Source organism: Agelaius phoeniceus, chromosome 3, assembly GCF_051311805.1.
Source record: "Agelaius phoeniceus isolate bAgePho1 chromosome 3, bAgePho1.hap1, whole genome shotgun sequence".
In the NCBI taxonomy this organism is placed as follows: domain Eukaryota; kingdom Metazoa; phylum Chordata; class Aves; order Passeriformes; family Icteridae; genus Agelaius; species Agelaius phoeniceus.
In genome coordinates this window covers 25,521,394-25,545,722 of record NC_135267.1, presented here as the reverse complement: position 1 = coordinate 25,545,722, position 24,329 = coordinate 25,521,394, and the positions used below count along the sequence as shown (strand labels likewise).

At 39.6% G+C, this 24,329-nt stretch overlaps 1 protein-coding gene across 1 annotated transcript; it reads right to left on the bottom strand.

The window, feature by feature from the left end:
* Positions 1 to 416: 416 nt before the first annotated feature.
* On the bottom strand, positions 417 to 21,332 carry CFAP206 (cilia and flagella associated protein 206). Its single transcript, XM_054630336.2, has 12 exons — positions 15,087 to 21,332; positions 13,677 to 13,760; positions 13,285 to 13,375; positions 12,057 to 12,245; positions 11,630 to 11,788; positions 10,954 to 11,162; positions 10,116 to 10,235; positions 7,469 to 7,667; positions 6,611 to 6,748; positions 4,385 to 4,578; positions 3,226 to 3,369; positions 417 to 755 (listed from the first exon to the last, which is right to left on the bottom strand). Exons 1-12 carry the CDS (start codon positions 15,192 to 15,194, stop codon positions 525 to 527), a joined length of 1,866 nt encoding a protein of 621 aa, XP_054486311.2. The 5' UTR covers positions 15,195 to 21,332; the 3' UTR covers positions 417 to 524.
* Between the last annotated feature and the right edge of the window lie 2,997 nt (positions 21,333 to 24,329).

Below are 24,329 nucleotides of genomic sequence, written 5' to 3'. Positions count from 1 at the left end.
ACGGGTTCCAGAACCACCCAAGACAGAAGCCCTCTTCTCAACCTCCTAGCCTTGGTCTGCACTCATTGGGTTGGGTTAATGCCAGCACAAACAGACAGGCCCAAGGACCCAGACTGGTTTAATTTTGTTGGTTTTGCCTTCTTGACAATTCTGCTCTAAGGCTGGAGCTGTGACATTCGAATGACTCTCCTGGGCTAAGTTTTTTCACTTAAAGACAGTATTTCAACAAGCAATTGTTGCATTAAAACTTCAGTAAAATCCCAGAATGCTACATATTTAAATGTTGGAAGTGAAAGTCTTTGGGAACATCTTGATTCTAAACTGCTATTTCAAATCTGTGCTTCAGGCTTATCACTTCCATCACTTAATGCCAGTCAGCAGTCCCAACAGATAAGATAAATGAAACAGACCAACTGTTCCTGGAATCAAGAGACACAGCAAAATCTTTAGTGTCTAAATTCACATATATTCAGGGATTTTTATATACACATTCAAGATTGCAGCTTCAGGTTTCTCATTTTTACTTAAGTTTCATCCAGTGGTCTTGTTAAGTCTACTGCGACCATATGAGTAGTGGGAGATGATCCTCCTCGGAGACCTTTCAAGAAAATCTGGGGTTTGGGTACATTGCTTGAGTTGTCACGCTTAGTCTGGGTGCCGGCATCTTTTGGCAGGTACACTTGGGTGCAGTTCTCCCTTCTCATGTGGCTGAGATCAGTCTGCATGGAATGAGTTAACATGCGGCGCAAGTTGGCCTAAGGACACAAAAAGAATCAGATTAAGCAAAATTTTGTGTCAACATTTCAGCACCACTATATACTCAGAAGTATTTGTCTATTTTAGATCCATGGGCTTCACAAACCTGGAACATGGCCCACCTTACCCTCCTGTCAATACACAGTTGTGACTGTGATTTGGTAAATCCTGATCTAACAGGATGTGTGAACAGCACTTTAGATACCCCACACAATTTTAAACTAGTCTCTTAATATTTTCATACCATTGGTCATTGTCCTTCAAATTTTGTTAAATGCTTCACCTTTGTTTCGTTAGAATAAAATGTTTTCATCACAAGCGCTTCCGGTCTTTGGTTTCTGCCAAATGTGATGAAGTTTAGAGGCTGGTGTCACAAATTATCAGATAAAAGTGAAAAAATGCCTTTTTATACCACATTGCTCACTAGCCCCTTGACAAGGGGTAAAAGTTAGGGCAATTTATGATTAAAGTTGGTTATTCACAGAAATTGCCATAAATACAACAACAAAACTACTTCTCACAAAGCATTGATATTCCAATGCCAGCACTTAAAACAAAAAAATGTTCCTTATTCCACTGAGCCTTCTGCGTCAGCAACAATGCAAAACACTGTAAATTATGATATAATGTTGTCCTCAAAACACACAAAATACAGTCTCATGCTGGAATTCAGGCCCCTCCAAGTAAGTGAGGAAGTCCCTGGAGTCCAGTCCAGTCAGTGAAGACTGGAGTCAGTGGAAGCTGGAGAGTGATACAGCTGGCCAAATGTCCTAAATGTTGTATCAGGGCAAGTTAAAATATTCTCCAGCCTCCACCACTGAGGTCTCTCTCTGCTGGAAGGGAAGGTGGAGCACCTAAATGTAGGCACATTTTGGTACCTTAATCTACAACTGAATCTTATATGCAGAGTCATCAAGCAGAATCCAGCAAAGAACAATAAGGAACTTATAGAGAAGATGCCATGGGAAGAAAGACAATATATTAATTTTTGTTTTGTTGTGTTTTTTTTTTTTTCCCCCGAGGGTTTTAATGATGGAATGTATGCTATTACAAGGAACTATGCTTGCACAGAGAAACAAATGTGAGCTAAAAATTTTACTTCTAACATCATATAGGTTTTCTAACAAAGTAATAGCTTAATATTTCATACCACTACAAGTTTTTTGGCTAAGTATGAACAACACAAAAAACACCAAAGGCATATGAGCTCATTCTCTAACAAAACCCACAAATATGTCTGATGTTTTCCTGAAGTATCAAATTCATTGATGCACTGGTAAACTATTTCTGTTATTTTATCACTTTGTTATTAAATGTTTTATCATCTCCATAATACAAATTAGCATAGTCAAAGCACTTTTGCATGCATCTGGGATTTTTTTTTCAGCTCCATATTACTAATCTCACATTTGGACAGCTGAGGCTAGAACACCCTTAGTACTTTAAAGTACTTTCTCTAAATATTTCAAACTAACAAGCTATAAATTTGTTTGTGAATGGTCTTCATGACCAGATATTGGAAAATATCCACTTTTGCTTATGCTGAAGACATAAACATCTTATGTTTATTTCTGTACTTTTTACCTTTACAGAAGCAAAAGAGGCTTTTAGCTAGGCTTCTTGTAAACCTAATTGGCTTCTTTAGATACCTCAGTAACAACTATTTCTTAGAATCCTTTATGAGCTAGCAACACTGGCAAGACTCCTCAGTCCAAAATTTTGGTTCCTTTCAAAATGTTAAAGATTTCATGGCAAAAAGGAAAACAGAAAGGAAATAGGCTGCCCAGTAGGCCACAGACCTCCACAGTGCATCTGTTCACAGGAGTAAAAAAAACCCATTAGTATTATATGTTCAGTTGATATTGTTAACTGCAATATTCCCTGTACTCACAAGTTGTTTGTTTTGATTGAATTCTGAAAATCAGGTGCTATACCTTGACAACTACATGTGCTGGCAAACCCTAGAAAGAAGCTTCTGACATATTTACTGTTAATTTAAAAGTTTTTATGTACATACGTGGTCAACCTTCTATGGACAGACTGTGATTTCCAATCTATCAGAAAATCCTGATAGTATGACAAACATTTGCTTTTGCTTTTTCTCACAAAGAAATTATATAGTAGTATCTTCAATCAAATAAATTGATTTTAATGTAGAACAACCTTAATATCCATTGCAATTCAATTCAAAACAACAAACTCTTATTACATAAAGAAGGCAACTTAAAAATTTGAAATTAAGAGATACAGAAGTGGAAGCACTGCTCAAAAAACAGGGAAAAATATGTAAGAAGTGAGAGAAGTCTAAAAATAAGGAGAGAGAATATCTAGAAAAAAAATTGGAGCAGTTGTAATGAAGTATATGTTATTGAATAAAAGGTTAGATTTATGTTTCAAGGAACAAAAATTAAGAATAATTTACTATAGATTTGTTATATCCAACAACGAAAATCTGATAACAGTACAAACCAATTTTATAGCTTTTCTTCTCAGTTCCCATTCATTCCATTCATAGGATCTCACAATAGTTGGAGGCAAGATATGAGTATCAGTTTGAGTACCACTCTCACGTTTTAGGGGTGGTTTCATCGAACCTTTGCTCGCCTTTCTGGCCTGGATGAAAAGAAACAACCAAAGCCAAGCAAGGCATTGAGAAGAATACACAGAAATAGCATATGGGTATAGTACTTTTTAAAAGCAAATAGAGACCTGCAAACCACAAGTGGATAATGATTTTTACATTCATCAATATTTTTGTTCCCCATGCCCCCACTAAAAGGAAAACAATAAGCACCTGGTGGATTTAATTTCTGACAGAAAACCTTTGAGGCAGAGGCCACAGCTGAGTTGCAGGCTCCTGTCTACCAAGTGAGTGCTTAATTGTTGGATTTTAGAAAAAATGGGTCCCATCACCAGTATTTTATGATGCAGTCACCCCAGTTTGTCTTCCTGAATGGACTAAAAATCACAGATCATAACTGGGAGAAGTGCACACATCTCTGCTATAGCTGGAATATAAACTATGTTTCAAACCAAGGGCCAGTTCAAGACTACATTCTTTCCACTGCTAGAGATCTAAAATTCACAAGTGGATCACAGAGAATGTTGCCTATAAATTCAAACCAAGTCTTTGAATTTCCCAGAATAACACCATCACATTCATTATTGGTGACTCTCCTTTTATTTTTTAATATGTTCCATAACTCCTGTCCCCAGATACAACTACACCCTCATCCAGCACACATGGATGGACTGCTGAGCTAAAGCTCCACTTAACGTGATATCTGACCTATCTTCTGTTGCATTTATTTACTGGTCCTTTAAGCTACTTTTGCAAAAATGAGGAAAAGAAACATCAGACACAAGACCTGCCTAGGCTATGGACTAGCAGCTTTTATCACTGCCAGAGTGCTTTGGATTTACATATTCTCCTATGAATAGGTAAGGTGAGAATGACACTAAGTAGAAACATTTCTTCAACACTCTGAAGACCTGGAAAAGATGGACCTTCAGACAGGCAGAGGATTTTACTTATTTCCAAAGACAGATATCATCTGTTTCCTTTTAGAAAGGACAGACCAACCAGTGACCCAGCAGCTGTTTAGCAAGAGGCATGGGCAGTGTGTACCTGTGTATGTGGAACAAGGTATTCAAACTGATGATGGAGCTCAAGCAGTTGAATTAGCTCTGCATATTTTTTTGCTTTTTCTATATTCAATTGAATGAACTTATCTGGATCTTCAGCAAAGATGTATGCATCTTCTTTTGAACTGAAAACATAGTATTTCTCCTTGTGCTTCAAAATTCCAATAGCAGGATTTCCTAAAAATGAGAAGAAAAACTAACCCAAAATAAGCCCCACAAATTAAAATAGTGAACAGTATGATATCCAATACAGAAGACATTTGTAATCAAGATTCTGTGTTTACCTCAAGTTAGTTTCACTTCCTTCATTTCTGAACTCAGTATAAACCCTTAAAAGCAAGCTTTTTTAAAATATAGAAAACTCTATTTCGTTAGGTCAGTAAAACTGCTTTTGATCAGTTCACATCCAGCATGCCTTAGGTGCATGTCTCAGAAAAACAACAGATAAAACACATATAGCAAAGGCATAAGAAACCAGTCTTTACCCTCAAAAATGTTTCCCCTAAAATCTTCAGCAAATATCTGATTGCAGATCAGTAGTGCATTTATACCAAAGGGCATAACACTGAGATGAACTGAGGAAGCAGATAAAGCAGCTGGGAAGCCAAACAACAAATTAAGAGAGAAAATGAAGTGTCAATAAAGGCCAAATAACTTATACAGGAAAACACAAACTGATTTCAAGGACAGTAGCAGGTTGGGCTTCAGATGTCATTGCCCAGGAAAGACCAGAATCATCACAGACTTTGAACACACTCAGTCAAAAAAGGAATAATTAGTATGCAAACAGAGGAAGAGAAGAAAACCAATATTATAACAACCCATAATAATGTTTGTAATAATACAATAATACAATAATTCTGTTATATAATAATTACATAATAATATTTAATATTTAAATAATTAATAACAATACAATAATTTTGTTCCAACACAACAGAACAAGTGAAAGGGAGCTAGGGATGATCAAAGGCTTGTGATACCTTTCATAGAAGGAGGGGTTAAAGAAGAAAGCCTCCTCAGCATTAAACAGAAAAAAAGAAATAATATGATAGGGGGTTATAAAACCATGAATTGTGTGCAATATAAAATAACTATTTAGTAATTTTCCTAACAGAAGGACTATCAAGTCTTTGTTGAAATTATCAAGCCAGAGCTTAAAACCATCTCAAAAAGAGGTACCTTTTCATAGCATGTATAATTGTGGGGCTCTTGAGAATAAGAACATCCCATGACAAACTCTAGATGGATTCCAAAATCAATTAGATAAATTAAAACCTCTTTGAAGGATTATTCAACAGAAGGTTACAGACTCAACATTAATCAGAGGAAATCCCATAACCATCAACTGCTAGGATTGAAGGGATATAATTAAGGAAAGATCACTCTGACTTGAATTCTCATAATTTTAAAGTGTTCATGACCGTCCATGTGCAGTAATCAGATACAGGGCTAGAGAGACCTTCAATCCAACTAAGGACAGCTGTTCTCATGTGCAATACTAAGTGTAAGTAAATTACATTGCCATAAAAATATCTGTTCTTTAATACTGACTAGTAAAGGGCCATATTTTCCTCCCAAACTCCCATAGGTTTAAAAAATTCTATATGGACAGGTTCTAGAAAGGACAGGAAGATGGGAAACATGAACTAGGATAGCTGAAATAAGGCTAACTTTCAAGACAGATGAGCCTAGAGAGACCAAAAATTCCTACAATTAGTTGACTTAATCAAGTGCACTTTTGCATTCTTTTAGGAAAGATTTTTAGTACTTTGTCACAACTATTTAAAATACATATGAGGTAGGCATGAATGGCTATGTTTACACATATGGATGCACAAAACAGAAGGAATTGCCATTTCCCTATGCCTGCATTACAGCACATTAACAACAGTAACCAAACCTGTATTCAGTTGCAGTGTAGGTTATACAGACTCATATAGAGCAGGAAGAAACATTTATCCATCCCATCTGGTTTCTGCCCCTGCTCCTCTTCAAGCCATCCTGCCTTCCACTAAGGGCAGTTTATTTATGTATTTTAAAAAAGATAATTTAATAAGGGAAATAAGTTACCTGGGGTGAAAATTGCAAATATGGAAAAAACAGTATTCCAGCTTTGACATAAGAGGATGCATTCAGAATGCCTTTACATTTTTCCTAATCCTTGTGTAAATATATTGTATGGAAAATATCTAACCACAAAACATACCTGGTAGGGTGATACCTTTCACACCAATTGAACGTGCACAGAAACCATGGTACTGGATCAGCAACTGATCAAAGTTATCAGTAGTCTCTGGAAAAAGCCATTCTTGGTTTGTGAAATCAGAAACATTCACTCTGGTTGCTAAGAAAAGGTAAAACAAAGGAAGGACTTCAATATTAAAATATCAGATGTCTAAAAGCTAATGATATTACAGGATGACCAGATTACTCTGGTTGACAGGATGACCTGCAGTGCCCAGATCCCAGAAGCCAAAATTTCATCCTGCCTTGAAAGCAAACCTACTGAAAATCAGTCCTGCGAGAACCTTCTTCAGTAGCATCAGTTTTCTTTGAAAACATGGGACAACAAAAGGAAGATAATAGTTTAATCTTTGATTTTGTTTTCACCCACACATGCATTACAAACACCCTGGCATAAAACTTGGTTCCTGGGGATACCATCTTACAAACAATCCCTTCTGGTAACCAAAGCCCTGTTAAATCATTTTGTTTATACCCTACCCCTCAATTTCCAAGTTCTGAAATGTATAAAAAGACATTAATACACTTCAAAAATTTTTTTTAAAAACATAAATATTCTCTGATCATTCTGAAATTTTTGTAAGGCATACTTGTATCTAGAAGCTTTATTTTAATTTTATATGTAAAAATAGAATCAGAAGCTACACTACATGAAAATGTAAATCTGTACCCTACAAGGCTCATTTTAATTTACTGTGCAAATTCTGAGTATAAAAAAATCAATACAGCACACCTTCTGTAAAGCACCTCTTGTAAAGAAAATTCAAACTACAAAATCTTGGAAAATTAAGGAAAATCAAAAAGTTTCAACTTTCCATACCCATGGTTTCTTTTATCCTTTCCTCATCACTTTTCACAGTCACTCCTTCCAGAAAAGATGTTAGCATTTCCTCTGGAAAAAGCTGTGATTGGATTTCCAAGAATTGTTGCAGATTGTCAGCCATATTTGTGAGGAAGCTTAGCAATAGCATTTCATCCTGAAAGCCGGTCCAAAGCTTAGAAAGTTCTATAAACAGAGGCTGGAACATAAAGAAAATTCTCTGAAATACAGATTTGTTTTATGTCTATGGTGTAACCCAAGCACTGTGCACAACAATCTCAGCTACGAACAAAGCAGGGGTGATCTCCAAGGCCTTCAGCAACCAGAAATTCCAGGGGAACTCAGGGACACTGTAAGAGGAGCTTCCATCATATATGCCTAAAGCAAGTATATCCAGCATGTCAACCCACAGGCAAGAGTTGTACTTTTCTATATGTTACTTCAGAACCTTTCTCAAATAAATGTACTTTGTGACCATGCTTTGAATTTAGCACTTCACTGACAATACAGTTTTATAACTGAAAATATGGTGTACAGGACTAAGGACCAGAAGGAACACACCTGATTAATTACCAAAGTAGTTAAAACCACACCTCTATATAAACTACCAGCTTTTGTTATTTTGTCTGTCCTGCTTCCATAGTGAGTTGGTAGCACAGCCCCAGGCCATCATGTGTGTCAAATGGAAGGGGTGCAGGCCTCTCCAGAGTGGTCCAGGGTTCAAGGCAAAACTGGAGGCTGCCCTTCCCAGCACTGACATGCTGTTGGCATACAGGTGTAGGCACATAAAGTAGCAGCCTATAAGCTTTAAGTTTAAATGCTGTTTTCAATGACAGTGACATAAAATGTGCCCTGTTACCTCAACACACAGAGAGCATTTACAGCAAATGATTCAACCAATCTGAAATGCACAATTAACCACACATTTTATGCATGCTAACAACATTATCATAAGAGCAGCCAACAGAGCCAGCTCTGAAATTCATCGGCATTGCTAATGCTGTGGAAGTGTTATGGTTACAAAAATGGAAGAAACTAAAGGAAGACCAAAAACATTCTTAATAGAATAAACAATTATATTAATGAAATATACTGTTTTTCCTAAAACAAGTGTTTGCTACAAATATAGGCCTTATCCTATGCTTTTTAAAAGACAGAATGCCCTGTTTCTCTACCTTTGTAGAGGATCCAGCTTGTCAGCAACAAGCCAAAGACAAGAAAAATTATTTAAATAGTGTGTTAATAAAAAAATCTCTACCTGAAAAGGATCTGAAATCAAAAGGCATTATATATTTTGTCTTCAGCAGAGAAGTCAAAACAACTAACCAACCAGAAGAGAAAAGAATTCCAGGAAGGCAGCAAACAACAACAGACAGCTTTTAGGGAAAAGGGTAAGATATATCAGTCACAAAGATACAGAAGAGGAAAAACTGCTTTGAGTAGCTGGACAAAAGGGGAAAATGTTCTCCAAACGAGAACATCTGGTTTATAAAATCAAAAGCAAACATAAATTGAAGTTTGGATCATTCAGTTAAAGTGCTGTTCCCATGAGTTTCCAGCTTGGATGCTCTTATGGGAAGTGTAAAAAATACTCGGAGTAGATGGGGGTCATGATCTTCCTCTTCCTCTGCAGTAGGCTTTATTTTGCTTTCTAACAATTAGCTTAGAATGTTAAAAATAACCTAAAACATGTATGAAACTGCATGCTGGTGCAGCAGCCAACGACAAGGAATTGGAATGATAATCAAATCACACAAAATAACGAGCTCTTACAAGAAAAGCAAATTTAAATGAAGCTGGTTTCTAGCATATTTCTCTCCTGTTTCCTTTATAACATGCCAGCATAATATTCCCAGGTTTTCACAGGCTCATTAAGCAGCCTCCCTCATGATACCTGTAGTTCACAGCACTCATTCCCTTTCCCCCTAATACCTCCTTCCCATGTCCTGTAGCTCCCAACCAAGGGTGCAATAGTGCAGAATAACAATTTTTCAGTGGCTGCTCACTGGCCAAAGAGCACACAAACTTCATTTCAGACCTGATCTTGGTAAGACTCTAATTGTGTCTCTAGTTGCTCTTATTATCCCCCCATAAAATTTGAAGAAAATGACATATTTTGAGATCTTTTGACTCTGACAAATGTGACTGAAACTTGCCAACAGGTTGAGAAGCTATTGGGAGGGGAAAAGAGGCTGACACCCATCACAGAAACCCAGTTTCTTCAGAAAAATTATATCAATGACTCATACTGTAATTACAGGGATTGCTATGTGAGGGAACTTTAAAATAATCATACTCTGTTGTGCTGTTTTCTGCAATCATTATGTTCTTACAGTTTCTGCAATGAACAGGAAAGAATATATACACACACAAAAAAGGAAATCTACAAATAATGACAACTCAAGACACTTACAGTAAAATACCATTTAATTCCTTTACTCCCTTTTTGTACCTTACCTTTTTTTTACCTTAAGAGCAAGTCTTTTAGTTGCCCCTTCAAAAATCACAGATTTTTGATATTGTAATAGAGAGAAAATTTATAGCCTCTTGCTAAACATAAACTACTCAAAAACACACCTGCAAAGTATCTTACTTTAATAATGTTTTCAACTGAAGAAGTAATGGGTTTCCTATTCATAATACTTACAAAAACTTCTCTGGACTCTATGGAAGTCTTATCCTGCACTGTGTTTTTCAATAACATCATTGCTGCTTCAAACTGAACATCCAACGATTCAACTTCTTGAGCACTTGTAACTGCATTAGACTGGAAAGAGAACAACAGGTAAAATGTATCACACTCCAAAAATCAAGTATTTGGTAATAAGTATTTACCCAGGCCTCTTCTTTCAACTATTTTCAGAACAATTGTTTTAGGAAACAAAATGTACTCTACCTATCCACAGAATACATTTTTCCTTAAATGTTCAGGTGTTCAGGCACTTCAGTCACACATAAACTTCCAATTTTTATAGAAAATCCTCTGGATTTTCCCAATGAAGAGAACAAAAAGAAAAAAAAATACTTTTTTTCAATGCCTTATACAGGAAAGACTAATAAAAAACTCCAGATTCTCAAGAGACAAATGAAAAGCTCTTCAGTAATAAAACAAGAATTTAAATTGTATTCTTCAAAGACTTTTGATGACTCCATATATTTTGGGGGTGTCTGCAGACTAAAACTGAGATGATTTATGGATTGATCAAGGAGATTTTTTTCTCTCATGCCTTTTGAGGCAGAGAATTAGTATGCAAAGAACTGTTTAATGGTGGACTTGGCAGTGCCAGGCTAATAGGTTAACGGTTGGACTCAATGATTTTAAAGGTATTTTCAAAGCTAAACAATCTTTGGTTCTTTATCTAAAGATATATTTTATTTTATTTCATTTATTTCCAAATATTTTTTCTTATATTTCTCTCCTGTGCAAGTAGGTAACTTGAAGACAATCCACCTGCATTAAAAGTCCACAGGATATAACACCTCACCTGAAGGATACAAAGGAAGGCTTCGTACTGTCTCACATTGAATAGTGCTTCTTTTAATTTAAGAAATCTAAGCTGGGAGAACCTCTGGGGGTCCTCCTGCATGGCCTCCAGCAAGGCCGTGTAGCGGTGGGCCAGCAGCTGGCAGGAGTTCAGACGCTCGTCCAGAGTCCGCGTAGCCGAGGGAATGGCTTCGCTCAGGATGCCCGGCACTGTTCATGTGGAATAAATATGAAATGTGCACAAAAAGAATTAATGAATGAATTAATCACATGGTTAAAGTGCAAGACTTGAGCATAATGGTCTTCCAATTCAATTTTGATTTCTACATTTTGTTCTTATATTCATGCATTTCCAAGTTCTTGCAAACCAGATTAAATCACTCTATCTCACTAGTCAGGTTGTTGCAAATATTTAGAATTACAAGTGTGGAAATACCACAGTCAAGTCAAGGAATGTGAGGAAACTTGCTTTATGGTAGATTCAACTCTGTTGCTACAACTGACATGGGTTTCCTGAGAGTATCTGCACAATTTTCAATTCTCGGTTTCCTAATTTGCAAAATACCAATAACAATAACATGCCTCCCTGAGATGGGAAATTATTGGAGCAGCTCCAATGAAGAAGTCCAGTAAGGATGAATTGGGAATACCCAGCTCAAATGCAGTTGTTTACTTACAGTCATCAATGCAGCTTCCTCCTTTCTGGCACTGCTTGTTGTACAAACGAATTCCTGTCACTAGCATGGCAAGATCTTTCAGCTGTTGTTCTTTGTCCTTCTTACTGAGTGAGATGAAAGTAATCATTTCTGTCTGGGGGAATATACTCTGCAAGGCAGCTATAAGCATTACAATGTGGGAGAAAACCCTCAGTGTGAGGGAACAGAAAAGAAAACCATTAAATAAGAAAAAAATAGACTCTCCTAAACAAATGCAAAAAGCAGGAAATATATGGGAAATTTACACTTCAAGGCTGAGCAGTGACAGTTTGGATAGCAAGCATTCATCACAGTTTACCCCATTTGTATCTAAATATCAGCGAAGAGGAAGTGAAATTTTATTTTTTCAAGAAGAAAAGCCCAATTTCACAGCTGGGTGTTTACTGACCTGTTACCTCCCTGACAGCCTCAATATCTGTTGGGGATCCCAGGCCAGATCTCAGCAGCACACAGGCAACAATCTTTTGATACACATTCTCCATTTCTTCTTGCGTACGTGGACCACTCTCAGTGATGGCTCTAACTACAGGAGCCAGTTTTCCTTCCAGAACACGCTCCTGCTCACTCAGTAATTCATCTAGGAAAGAAGGACACTTAAAAAGTGCTATCTAAATCCTTTGAAATTTGCCTTATACAGAGGGTGTAATTCATTTCCACAGTCAGAGCACCAACTTAAGGTTTCTGAAACACAGGTACATGAAAGAGATGTTCATAGTCCCACATCATCAGAATTAAAACCAGCAGAGTTAAACATTAATGGGATGTTAATTAGCATGATTAACATCAGTCAGTAGAGTCCTGAGAACTGTTCAGGCCAAACTAGACAGCAAGTCTCTGGCTCTCTGAACTCCTCTGACTGTAGGAGGACTTAACTTACACACACACACAATATTTCAAAGACACCTGAAGTTACATGCTCATGTCTGAATACTACTCAAGATCTCAAAAACTTGCTGGAGTTACTGAGCTTATAGAGTTCAGAGGATTTAGGAGCAGCTCCCCATGTTGCTAATTTTTGGTTTTAATCCATGCTAACAGGAAAACATTTTCATTATCTCCCCACAGAGAAATGTTTTTGTCACATCTATGCTTGTTCTGTGTCTTCTATTTCCCAGCCAGCCTCCACTGTTCCTTTGAGATCAGGAATTACATTTACAGCAAAGGCATTTTCCCCATCTCATTTTATTTTCACATTCTCATTCTCAGACCATGTGAAATTACTACTGATGAGAGAAAAACATACTCAGCTAAAGCTGTAACCAATTGTTCAAGATTACTTAAATCACCCAGTTAGGGATATTGATAAAATACTGAGTTCTGAGTGCCTTCAGACACACAGGTGCAAGCTTTTCTTGCTGAAGGCAGCTAACCACTGAAAGTGTAAGTGTCCTCAAGCAACCTAATACATTATATTCAGTAAATCTCTCAGCATGAGAAGAGTGTACTCTCAAATCTAATGTACACTTTTCCCTACTATATCCATACTGAAACATCAGACTCCTGTACAGTAAATTTCTCCTGGGATTTTGTTTACTGACAGGATTCATTTAACAGTAATCACTATTCTTAAATTATAAACTCAGCATCAACTTATATGAAAACATATTTGAAATTACCTCGGTTTGCATAGTTCATATCAAAGTAAACTTGCATCTTAATTGTGCTTAGGGATGGGTTTGTTGTGTCAAGCAGTCTGGTAACACAGAGCTAAAAAGAGAGTCAGAGAAGTGAGTTCTTTCTCATCTCTGGGGAAACATCTGAACTGACAGTGATCTACTAAAGGTTTCACAACAGCTGTAGAGCCCCTTCACTACCATTTTCTCCATATAAAGCTTTTCTAAGGCATTTATTTATGGAAACATAGTCCAGTCTTTAGCTACAGACCCATGAGAATAAAGCAGCACTCAAATTTTGAAAGTGTTCATGTAATTTCAGTTAACAGGAACAGGTAGCAAATAATGCTATAGTCTTACATAAATAGTGACTCTCAACATCATGTCAGAATTACCTGGATAAGATCCTGCATGTCATTTTCTGTAAGGGTTCGATCCATATTAAAATCATTTCTTGGATCTAACACAACAGCTTTCACCTAGAGATTGCCAAAAGAAAGATACTAATTTATGTCACAAAATTTCATCTTTGCAACTCACTTTTTATTTTCTGAAATATCTCAGATGCATTCAGTATTTCTTTACTATTTTTTTATCCATTTCAGTCTTTGATAATGAAACAAAATCACTTCATTTCACATCTTGTCTTCATTTTTTATTTGTGCCTGAGAACTGAGTTTGAAACTCAGTTTCAATCTCAGTTCTTAGGCACAAATAAAAAAAATAAATTTGTGATACAAATATTTAAGTATAGCTCCTTTAAAATTTACTTGGAAAAATATTTTCTTAAGTAACATTTTTTGAAAATCCATCATGGTTGTTTATAAACTTCTAAGTGGGTGCTATATGCATTGATATAAACATTTACCATTTGAATAAAAAAACCCATGGTGTTCTACATGCAGGAAAATAAGTGCATGTTTGCAATTGGTGTTCATGCTAGGTGTCTTGCCAACCACTTGTACTGGTAAAATTTTTTACTCATTAAAATTTTCCTGCTTAATTGATTAATACTGTTTTTGAGCCCAATCTTTTTTCTAAAGCTGCAGTGTCAACTTTAGGGGGAAAAATAGCATATTAACAGTACTGTTCTGAAGCATTTATATTTATATACAAGTTTATCAAGAGCTGATCATCAATAAAAAAAGAATCTAGCCCATCTTTCTTCAGACACAGCTTTGCAGGCACATCCAGACTATATTCTGCAGCAGTGCTGTGTCTCCTAAGAGATGCCAAAATGCAAAATACTTTTAGGATACTTAAAGTTGTCTACCAAGGACAATACTGAGATTGAATCCATTAAATTTTCACTTTAAATGGGATCAAAGCCAATTCCTTCAAATATTCAGCCCATTTATAGTACCTGGCCCTGTCTGAGCAGAGAAACAAAATTATCCATCACAAGAGAGGGAGGAGGTGAACATCGAAGAATAAATATAGCTGTTGCATTAAACATTCACCTCTGCATCACAGGTTCATTTATAAGAGTGTGAAGAAACATTATTAAAACTTGGTAAAACTTCTCTTTTTCACTTCTGAAAGAAAACAATGGTTTATCTGCCTGCCGAAGAAAGCTCCGAGTTGGAGTTCAGAGTTGGCGGGACTCAGGACCTGCAACCTCCTTGGAGCATTTTATTCCCACAAGTTTTCAGGGGAATAAAACACTTTTTCAGTACTGGATGTCGCTGAGTGCCCCTTTAAAATACCTCACAGCAGGCAATTGGAAACCAAGGTATTTCCAAGCTCAGGTCACCCCTGCCAGCCTCAGCTGCCGCCAGCCCCTGAACGCCTCCTTTCGCGCTTACCATGAAGGCCACCAAGGTTTCCGAGAGGCTCTGTCCCTGGGCAGCGCACTCCAGGCCCACTTGGCGGATTATTCTCTTGAGGACACTTTGGGTCAGCTCGCCGGACATGCTGGCCAAGCACGCCGGCCTTAACCGGCTTACATTCACTTCAGCGAGGGTCCCAGCCGGCCCGAGCCCGCCGCTTGCTGAGCAGCCTGTCCCGGTGCCAATGCTCCCCGGTGCCGCTGTCCCCGCGTCCGGCCGCTGCCCACGGGCGGGAGCGGCCGCGGCCGAGCGCCAGCCCCGGGCGTTGCCATGGGGACGCGGCCCGGCCCGGCCTGGCCCGGCCTGCGGGAGAGCGGCGAGGGCAGGCGGGGATGGGAATTTACACACGGAGCACAGGGAGACAGGGTTTGAGCAGGATAGATGGGGCGGTGTGTGTGCAAAACGTACACGCCTGCACGTACTCCAAGGACGCGGCTATGGAGGCACAGGAGCGGAGGTGTGAGTGTCTCGGCACGCACACAAACCGTGCTGTGGACGTCTGCAGCTATGGCTTTATGCAGCTGTGTCTAAATATACATATATATGTATGTATAAAGACACATACCTACAGTACATAAGTATATGTACCTCAATATCACAGAATCACAGAATTGTTAGGGTTGGAATGAACCTATAGAAATCATCCAGTCTAACCCCCCTGCCAAGGCAGGGTCACCTAGAGCAGGTTACTCAGGAACGTGTCCAGATGGGTTTGGAACATCTCCAGAGGGAGATCCATGATCTCTCTCTGGGCAGCCTGTTCCAGGGCCCTGCCACCCTCAGTGTAAAGTTCTTCCTCACGTGAAGGTAGAACTTCCTGTGCTTGAGATTATGGCCACTACTCCTCACCCTCTCACTGGGCACCACTGAAAAGTGTCTGGCACCATCCTCTTGGCACCCATCTTTGAGATATTTATGTGCATTAATGAAATCCCCTCTCAGTCTTTTCAAGACTAAAGAGGCCCACCTCTTGCAGTCTCTCCTTATGAGAGAGATGTTCCAGACCCCAAATTGTTTCTGTGGCCCTCCTCTAGACCCATATATACTCATACATACAATATATATCCCCCCACCATGGCAGCGGGGGTCAGAACTAGGTGATATTTAAGGTCCCTTCCAACCCAAACTTCTCTATGAATGGTCTGCTTGAGGGGGGCAGAGTGGGAAAAAGAAAACCCTCATGCCAAGCAAGCACACAGCCAAAACACCTGTGTGTTAACAACACACCACAAATCCAAAGCACAGCATCACAGGGAATGCTGATAAGCAAGCTAACTCCATCCCAGCCAGATCCAGTACAGATAAATGTATTTACACAGCCATAAATGCATACAATGCATAGATAAATTCACACAAACATGTATAAACAAAATGTGTGTATGGTACACAGTGAGTGCTGTAGGCAGAGGTAGCACAGACGAGGCAACTTTGCAACACAAGCAAGAGAGCCATCTTTGCTTTCAGGTCTCATGATTGCTGCTGGAGGTGGCAGCTCCTCTGGGTGTAGTGCCTGCAAGTACTACAGGCCACAGCCTGAAGTAGCAGCCCAGTGAGCCCCAAGTTCTTGCACACACCAGTGGGCAAACCCCTGCATGAATGCACTGCCTTGCTGTAAGTGATTCAGTTAGTCAATATGCAATTAATTCTAGCTTTTCTGTATCAGATAGAGGAAAGAGTAATAGCATGCTAATTAAATTTAAAAGCCATGTCCCTGAAAGGCAATCAAATAAGCTCAAAAGGCACAGGGAATGTAGGGATAACAGATTAAAAGCTACACCAGTTCTCCACTGATTTAATTTTTTTCCCTTTGATTTACGCTGTCAGACAGAGGGAACTCCACTGAAAATCATGATGAGACCAAGATGATAATTTTTTTCCACTGTGACCTCAGACAAGTCACTCTTATCAGTAAAATTAAGATGATACTATGCTACCTGGCAAGTGGCTGCAGGATTACATCCATGTTGCCAGTGTGTGTACAAAGGTACAGTGCAAGGAGTGCCAGCATAACCCATGGGAAATGCTTTGGGAAGATCTGTGGAAGAGGGATGAAAACAACTCTGCAATACACATTGTGAAGTCTTAGGTTTTATTCTAGTAGCCCAGCTAATGGGGCTTCTTAATATGTCCTCTGCATTGATATTTTTAAAATTCTGCACCCTTAAGCTCAGTAATTATAGCAAGACTTTCATCAAGAGCATAAAAACCTATAGGACCTCTTTTTCTGCAAATTGCTGGATGAGAAGGTTTTGGGGCCCTTCCTGGAGCAGAAGTGTGTTGCTGTTAGTGAGCTTAGGGTCACAGAGATTTTCCTCTGTGCTTCGTGGTAAATCACACAAGAACCAGCTCTTTTGCAGATGCAGGTGGGAAGGAGGAAGAGGAGAAGAAGAAGAAGAATGTACTTTTGGGGATTAGAAGGAGTACGAGAAGGTGCCAATGCCAGCTCTCCCCCTACAAAAGCAAATTTCAAGTCAGTCATAAAGCTTGGTGCTTAAAGCACTGCTGGCAACACTTCCTCCTGAAAAGATTATCAGCTAAAAGCAGACAGTCTTACAGACTGTACAGAGTTCAACCAAACACTGTCAGCAGCAGCGATGGAGGTGGAGCTTGCAGCTTTGGTGGTGCAGAAAGTCAGGTCCCATCCCATAACAGTCAGCAAGACTTTTGCTGACACCTTCACAGGCTTAGTACACGAGTATTTTTAGAGAGAGCAGGAATCTGCAGGTAGGATTTGCCCAGGTTTTTAGTATGTATGTAGAGCATGTGTAATTGTGCAATTTTGGCTTAGCAATTTAAGGACTCTAAAGATGGTTTACAGACTATTTCAGTATGTCTCTGTGTCTACATCTGCAATTAGCACAATCTCTGCAGAACATTTGGTGCTGAGGACCTGACAGCCACAACATACATACTTTAGCAGTTGTTACTTCAGCCTAGCTTTGGTCTGGTCCTGGTGACTGGTGCTTTGTTTGTGACTGAAGTCCATTAGGGGCACTGCCAGAGATCTCCTTCAAGGTTAATTTCACACAAAATATTCACATGCTCAAAGGCTGCTGTACTGTGCAAACCAAAGCAGAGCAGATGAGGACTATGTAGAGATTCTCTCTGTGAACAGGTGCTTGATCCTAAATTAAAAGACCATGCACCTTAACATCCCACTTCCCCCTACCCCAATATTCACAGTCATGTTAGTCTACAGGAGTATTTCCTGGGGAAAAACTGAGCTTTCTAAAAAGCTACCAGGCTAGCTCACATCCATACATCCCAGCAGGAAATGTCCAACTGCCTGTACACTGTTAGGCTACAGGCTGGAAGGAGAGAACAATATATTTTCAGTTTAGCATATTGAGAATTTAAATTCTTTTATTGTTTTAAGCATTTCAGTAGTATTAACCTATATTTCACATAGGGGAGGGGAGGGGAGGGAATTATTTATTTTCCAAAGAAAAGCATAATTTCAGGGAAAGTTTGTAATCTGTACTAGACCACAAAAATTACTTTCACTTATTTGTAACCTACTGAAGACTTTAGGTTGCACAACACTGTTTTCTAACCAAATCAGTCGGATTTCTCTTGTAGAATTAGTATCAACTTTTAAGCAGTTCCGGGAATGGAGGCCTGGTACCTGAAAAACAGATAAACTCTTCCCCCTGGCGGCATATGTGAGGCATTGACAGACGGTCAGTAAAAAGATTCCTGGATTGTGATGGGAGGAATTCCCGGATTAGTTTGAAGAGTCATTAAAAACAACACACACGGTTGTTTTTAAATCTCGTAAAGTTCGACACCCTAGTGCTTTATTCATGGGAAAGCATATCAGCTATTTGATGAACTTGCTATCACATTAAACTGGGTATCACGTCTAGGAAGTCACTCCTTTATCCTGCTATAAACAGAAGATGGGATTTACTTAACAAGATGCTCAAGTCTGAGCACATACCCTCATTTTGCTAGTGTGGGGACAAAGTTGCAGCTGGGTGCTCTTACACCACTGATCTGCAGAGGAAAAAACCCAGAAGCAGCTCGTGACTCAGCAGTGCACCCCAGAGGATAACAATTTCCAGAATGGAAAAAAGCACTGCTTGCTGAAGCTTCACCCATTGCCCTGTGCCCAGTGGGGATGTTGGGCTGAGCAAGAGTCTGTCTGAGTTCCATTAACACAGCCACATTCACCAAGGGATTCTGCAATCACTAACCCTCCAGTCATTCCCACTCATGGCTCATCTGAAAGAGAACTTCCAGCTCAGTTAGTCTCTCTCTGCACTCAGGTCTCCTCTGACTGGATGCCCTGCTGGTGAATGAGCACCAGCCCCTTGGCCTGAAGGTCTTCTGCTGCCATAAATACTCCAAGGCACTGGTTAAAGTTCTTCAAAGATGATACACCTAAGTGCAAGGACTTACAGCTGACAGGGCAGGACACAAGCAGAAGCTGAGTCCCTTTCCTCATCTCTGAAGTTAAAACATAAACTGGGTGATTCAGGTTTTTGTTTTCTACTCTTCAGAGGCCTGAAATTACCTTACACCTTGATGCAGAAATTAAAGTCCACTTGATTACACTTGGTTGTTTCAAAGGAGCAGTCCAAGGAAAGCCTGTCTTCACACAGGAATCTAAGGCCTGTCTCTTTTGAGAGGAAAATACATTCCATCTATCTGGCTTTATTTCCAAAGTGTCATGGAGAAGTGTAACAGTCAGAAATGCATTTTGTGAGGACAGACAAGTCATGCCACCTATTTTAGCTTGTCTATTAGTTCACAATAAAGCTGACTTTCAAAACTGCAAATGTTTTGGTGCAAGGATTTTTATTCTTTCTTCCTCCTCAAATCTGTGTATCAACAAATGGAAACCTCTGTGCTTGTGCTGCCTTGTTTGAAGCACAATGCTGTGGTGCTGGCCAACTGTGCTGACCAGCTCAGCTTTAATGACATGGTCACACAAGAGCATGCAGTGCTATTTAAAGCTTCCATGACTCTCCTGAAAAGCTATGTGAGTGCTAGGCATGTAACCACTGCAGACTCATTGAGGCACAGTGCAGACTAATGGTTCACATTCAAAGGAATCCCAGTCAACATTTATAGCAATTATTTAGCATATAGTTTAGGCTCTGACCCTCCCTTTTGGAATATGGTAAAGGATAAAGAATGTTAGACTGTTCTTCTATTTACTTCTCCAAGCTCCAACATTTTTCTGCTTTAAAGAAGGGATGTCTGAGGATGCCAGTGCTGTTTCTCCCCCTAATTCCCACTGTATCACAGTTTCATTGCAATATGAGGCTGCCTGGAAAGGACCTTAGACTTAAGCATTAGACAGGGGTCTCAGATCAGGGAAGACAATTTATTCCCAGGATGAAACCGTCACCAAGGCAGCAAGATTTTGCTGGACAAAGAAGTCCAATTTGTCTTTTAACTCAGAAATAGAAAAAAATTACAGATAACATGGCACAAAAAGTTTACCTTTCATTTGAGTGTTTCTGGAAAAAAAACCCCAGAAGTATAGAAAACCCAGTTAATAAATGCACTATTGTTAGCCTGGATCCCTTAGCAGGCACAATAGATGCACTGTATTTTCCAGGTTACAGAAAAAGGTGCAGAGCACAATTATTTGTCCTTCAAACCTTGAGAGCTCTGGCAGTCACTGTACAGAGGGAGAGATTCCAGACATACCATCAGTGCCTCAACTGGAAACTCCTGCAAAAGATGCATTATTCAGCTGTATTCAGAAGAATCGCTACTTAAGGCTCTCAAACAATATTAACATTAAATTACCATTTCAGTTAAAAGCATTTATAAAAGTAATCAAGAGAATTTTGCATTAATCATCCCTCTAAAAAAAATCTGCTCAAAGCTAGACTCAGGACTTATCATAGACTCAGAATCACAGAATCACTAGGTTGGAAGAGACATTCAAGATCATCAAGTCCAACCCATGCCCAAACACCTCAACTAAACCACAGCACCGAGTCCCACATCCAGTCTTTTTTTAAACACATCCAGATGGTGACTCCACCACCCCCCTGGCCAGATCATCCCAGTACTTTATTACTCTTTCTGTAAAAAACTTTTTTCTAATATCCAGCCTATATTTCCCTTGGTGTAGCTTAAGACTGTGTCCTCTGGCTCTGTCAGTTGCTGCCTGGAGAAAGAGACCAATCCCCACCTGGCTACAGCCGCCTTTCAGGGAGTTGTAGAGAGTGATAAGGTCACCCCTGAGCCTCCTTTTCTCCAGACCAAACAACACTGGCTCCCTCAGTCATTCCTCACAAGGCTTGTGTTCCCAGCCCCTCTCCAGCCTCGTTGTCTCCTCTGGATGCACTCCAGCGTCTCAAGGTCCCTCCCAAACTGAGGGGCCAGAACTGGACACAGCACCCAAGGTGTGGCCTCACCAGTGCTGAGTACAGGGGAAGGATGACCTCCCTGCTCCTGCTGGCCACACCATTCCTGCTCCAGGCCAGGATGCCATTGGCCTTCTTGGCCACCTGGGCACACTGCTGGCTCATGTTCAGCCGGCTGTCAGTACCCCCAGGTCCCTTTCTGCCTGGGCACTGTCCAGCCTCACCATCCCCACCCTGTAGCACTGCAGGGGGTTATTGTGGCCAAAATGCAGGACTTGGCACTTGGATTTATTAAACTTCATCCTATTGGAGTCTGCCCATCCATCCAACCATTCCAGGTCTCTCTGCAGAGCCCTCCTACCTTCAAACAGATCAGCACACGCTCCCAGCTTAGTGTCATCTGCAAATTTACTGATGAAAGACTCAATACCCTCATCTATGTCATCAATAAAAATATTGAACAGAACTGGCCCCAGCACAGACCCCTGAGGGACACCACAGGTGACTGGCAACCAGCTGGATGCAGCACCATTCACCACCACTCTCTGGACCCATTCAGCCACTTCTTAACCCAGCAGAGAGTGCTCTTGTCCAAGCTGTGACTCAATCTGTATCAAGTTGCCACATATTCCTGCTGAGCTATGTTTCAAAAGAGCAGTAGTTTGGCCAGAGTTTGGCTATTTCATGGGATACCTAGATAGATTGGGCCTGATAATAATTCAGAAACATTAATTTTTTTTTTATAGGTAACCACCTCCTTGTACAATGTTTAGATGAGTCATTTCAACATATAGAATATCCCATCAGTATGCAAAAGCAAACAAACAAAACACAACAGCAAAGAATCCCTGGTGCTGTAATTTTCTCTTGAGCTCAACAATTGTAAGAATCAACTGCTGGGCAGCAGCCTGCACTGATGGGATTCATCAGGAGAATGGGGATTCATGAAGGACTGAGGACTCAGGGAGGGGATTCATGCAGGACTGAGGACTTTCTTCTCAGTTCAGGCTACAGGAACTTATTTCAAAGTTATGGAACTACAGCTATCCAATAAATAGATGAAGGAGAAAATCTTACAGCAAATATCCTGCTGTGTCTGACTCCATTAGTGCAAAAAGAAAAAGTGCACTAATAATGGGAATGTGGTTATTCTACAGTTTGTAAATTAACTTCTCATTCTGCTTTCTTTTATTCAGCTATAGGCTTCTCACTGATGTACAAGGATGCTCTTAATTCATCTGTCAGAAAGGAAGGGAATGATCAGTGAATCAGACAGGGATTTTTATCCACAGCACTGCAGAGCCCTCCCTGCAATGTTTTTCCCATGTCAGGAAATGAGCTGAGAACCAAATAGATACCCTTGTAGTTACGTGTAGATTTCAATTATTCTCCAAAATTCTGGGGGTTTTTTGGTGTTGTTTTTTTTTTTTTTTTCCCCAAAAGCAGTTCTATTCCCAATGCAGCCTCGCTCCCTTAAAGCAGCTATTAAGGCTTAAGACCCTGTCAATTTGTGCTGAATTCTTGTCAGGAAAACTCTTTAGAGAGCTGTGCCTGTTCGTAGCAATCTTCAAAAGCAGCACTAAATCAAAAGCAGACTGGAAAAAAAGGGGTATTTTAACATCATGGGATGTCTAATAACCTTCAGAAAACCAGAAGCATTGCTGAAATAGCATTTCTTTCTTACCTTTTAGTTTAGAAATGAATTCTAAGACTTTTCTTTAGATATTCAGCACTGGCCAGCTGTGATTGTTTTTTTCAATGTGGGATGTCAGCTGATCTTGATAATAGAAATGGAAAACATTATTTGGATAGAAAATAACTTGAGGAGGTAGGAAACTAATTTGTGAAATTACAAGTACACAAAACGTCTTATAGAAGGAACTGTTCAACTATAGCAATAAAATCTGAATAAAGGATTTAGTGATGGTCATAAAATCTATCTTGCTGGCAGAAGAGCAGAAGTCCTATTCCTTGGCAAGCACAAACATTTGAGAAGTACAAGCTGGGCTTACTTTGAATCAAAGGCATGTCTTGAAAAAACATGTCCTAGCCCTTTGCTAGGACAGTTTACCATGTGACTTTCTCCCCAGCTCCTTCCCATGACTGAAGTGAAACTGGAGTTTTCTCCAAGCCTCTATCAAAGTATAAGCTGGAAGCCATACAGACCTGCAGGCTGATCCAAGTGCACAACCACAACACCAAGATCAGCAGCACTTTGGCAAGAGAACACCCATCCTTTACAGCTTTAAGGTACTTAGAAATGTGTCTGCTGGCAGATCATTTTGAGCACAGTAAAACTTAACAGCAGATTAAAAGAGTTTTCGATATTAATAAATGTAGGACACAAATGCTCTCACGTGCTGCAGCAAGATATTGCTTTACTGAGAAATATAATGAGAAGTAACAGTTTCCAAAAAGCCCTGGTTCTGGGCAACTCTTTCGAGTTGGTTGCTAGCAACATCTAGGACTATTTGGAAAAAGCAGAAAGAAAATCCCTACATTCACATTGAGTCCTTGATGCTACAGCTTTGCCAGTTGTATCCTCTGGCATTTCCTCAGTAACAGCTCTCTGTGCAGATACAAGGATGTAAAACACATGACCATCAATCATGAGCATTCATGCTCCCTTGAAGTGCTAGATGTAGTCATCATTTCAAAAGAGTCATCAGCCAATGCTACAACTCTCTCATCCTGAAGAAGACCTCCTTTTTACACAACCCTGTTTTTCGTAAACATTACGTTTCATTTTAATCATAATTTCTTCTAGAGATATCTGTAATGATACCTGGAGGAAGACTACTAATAAGTTACACACATCTTGACATGCACATATGGATGGATACCTGCACATGAGGGAAGCAGCATGCTAATAGCTTTTTCAGTCTGAAGC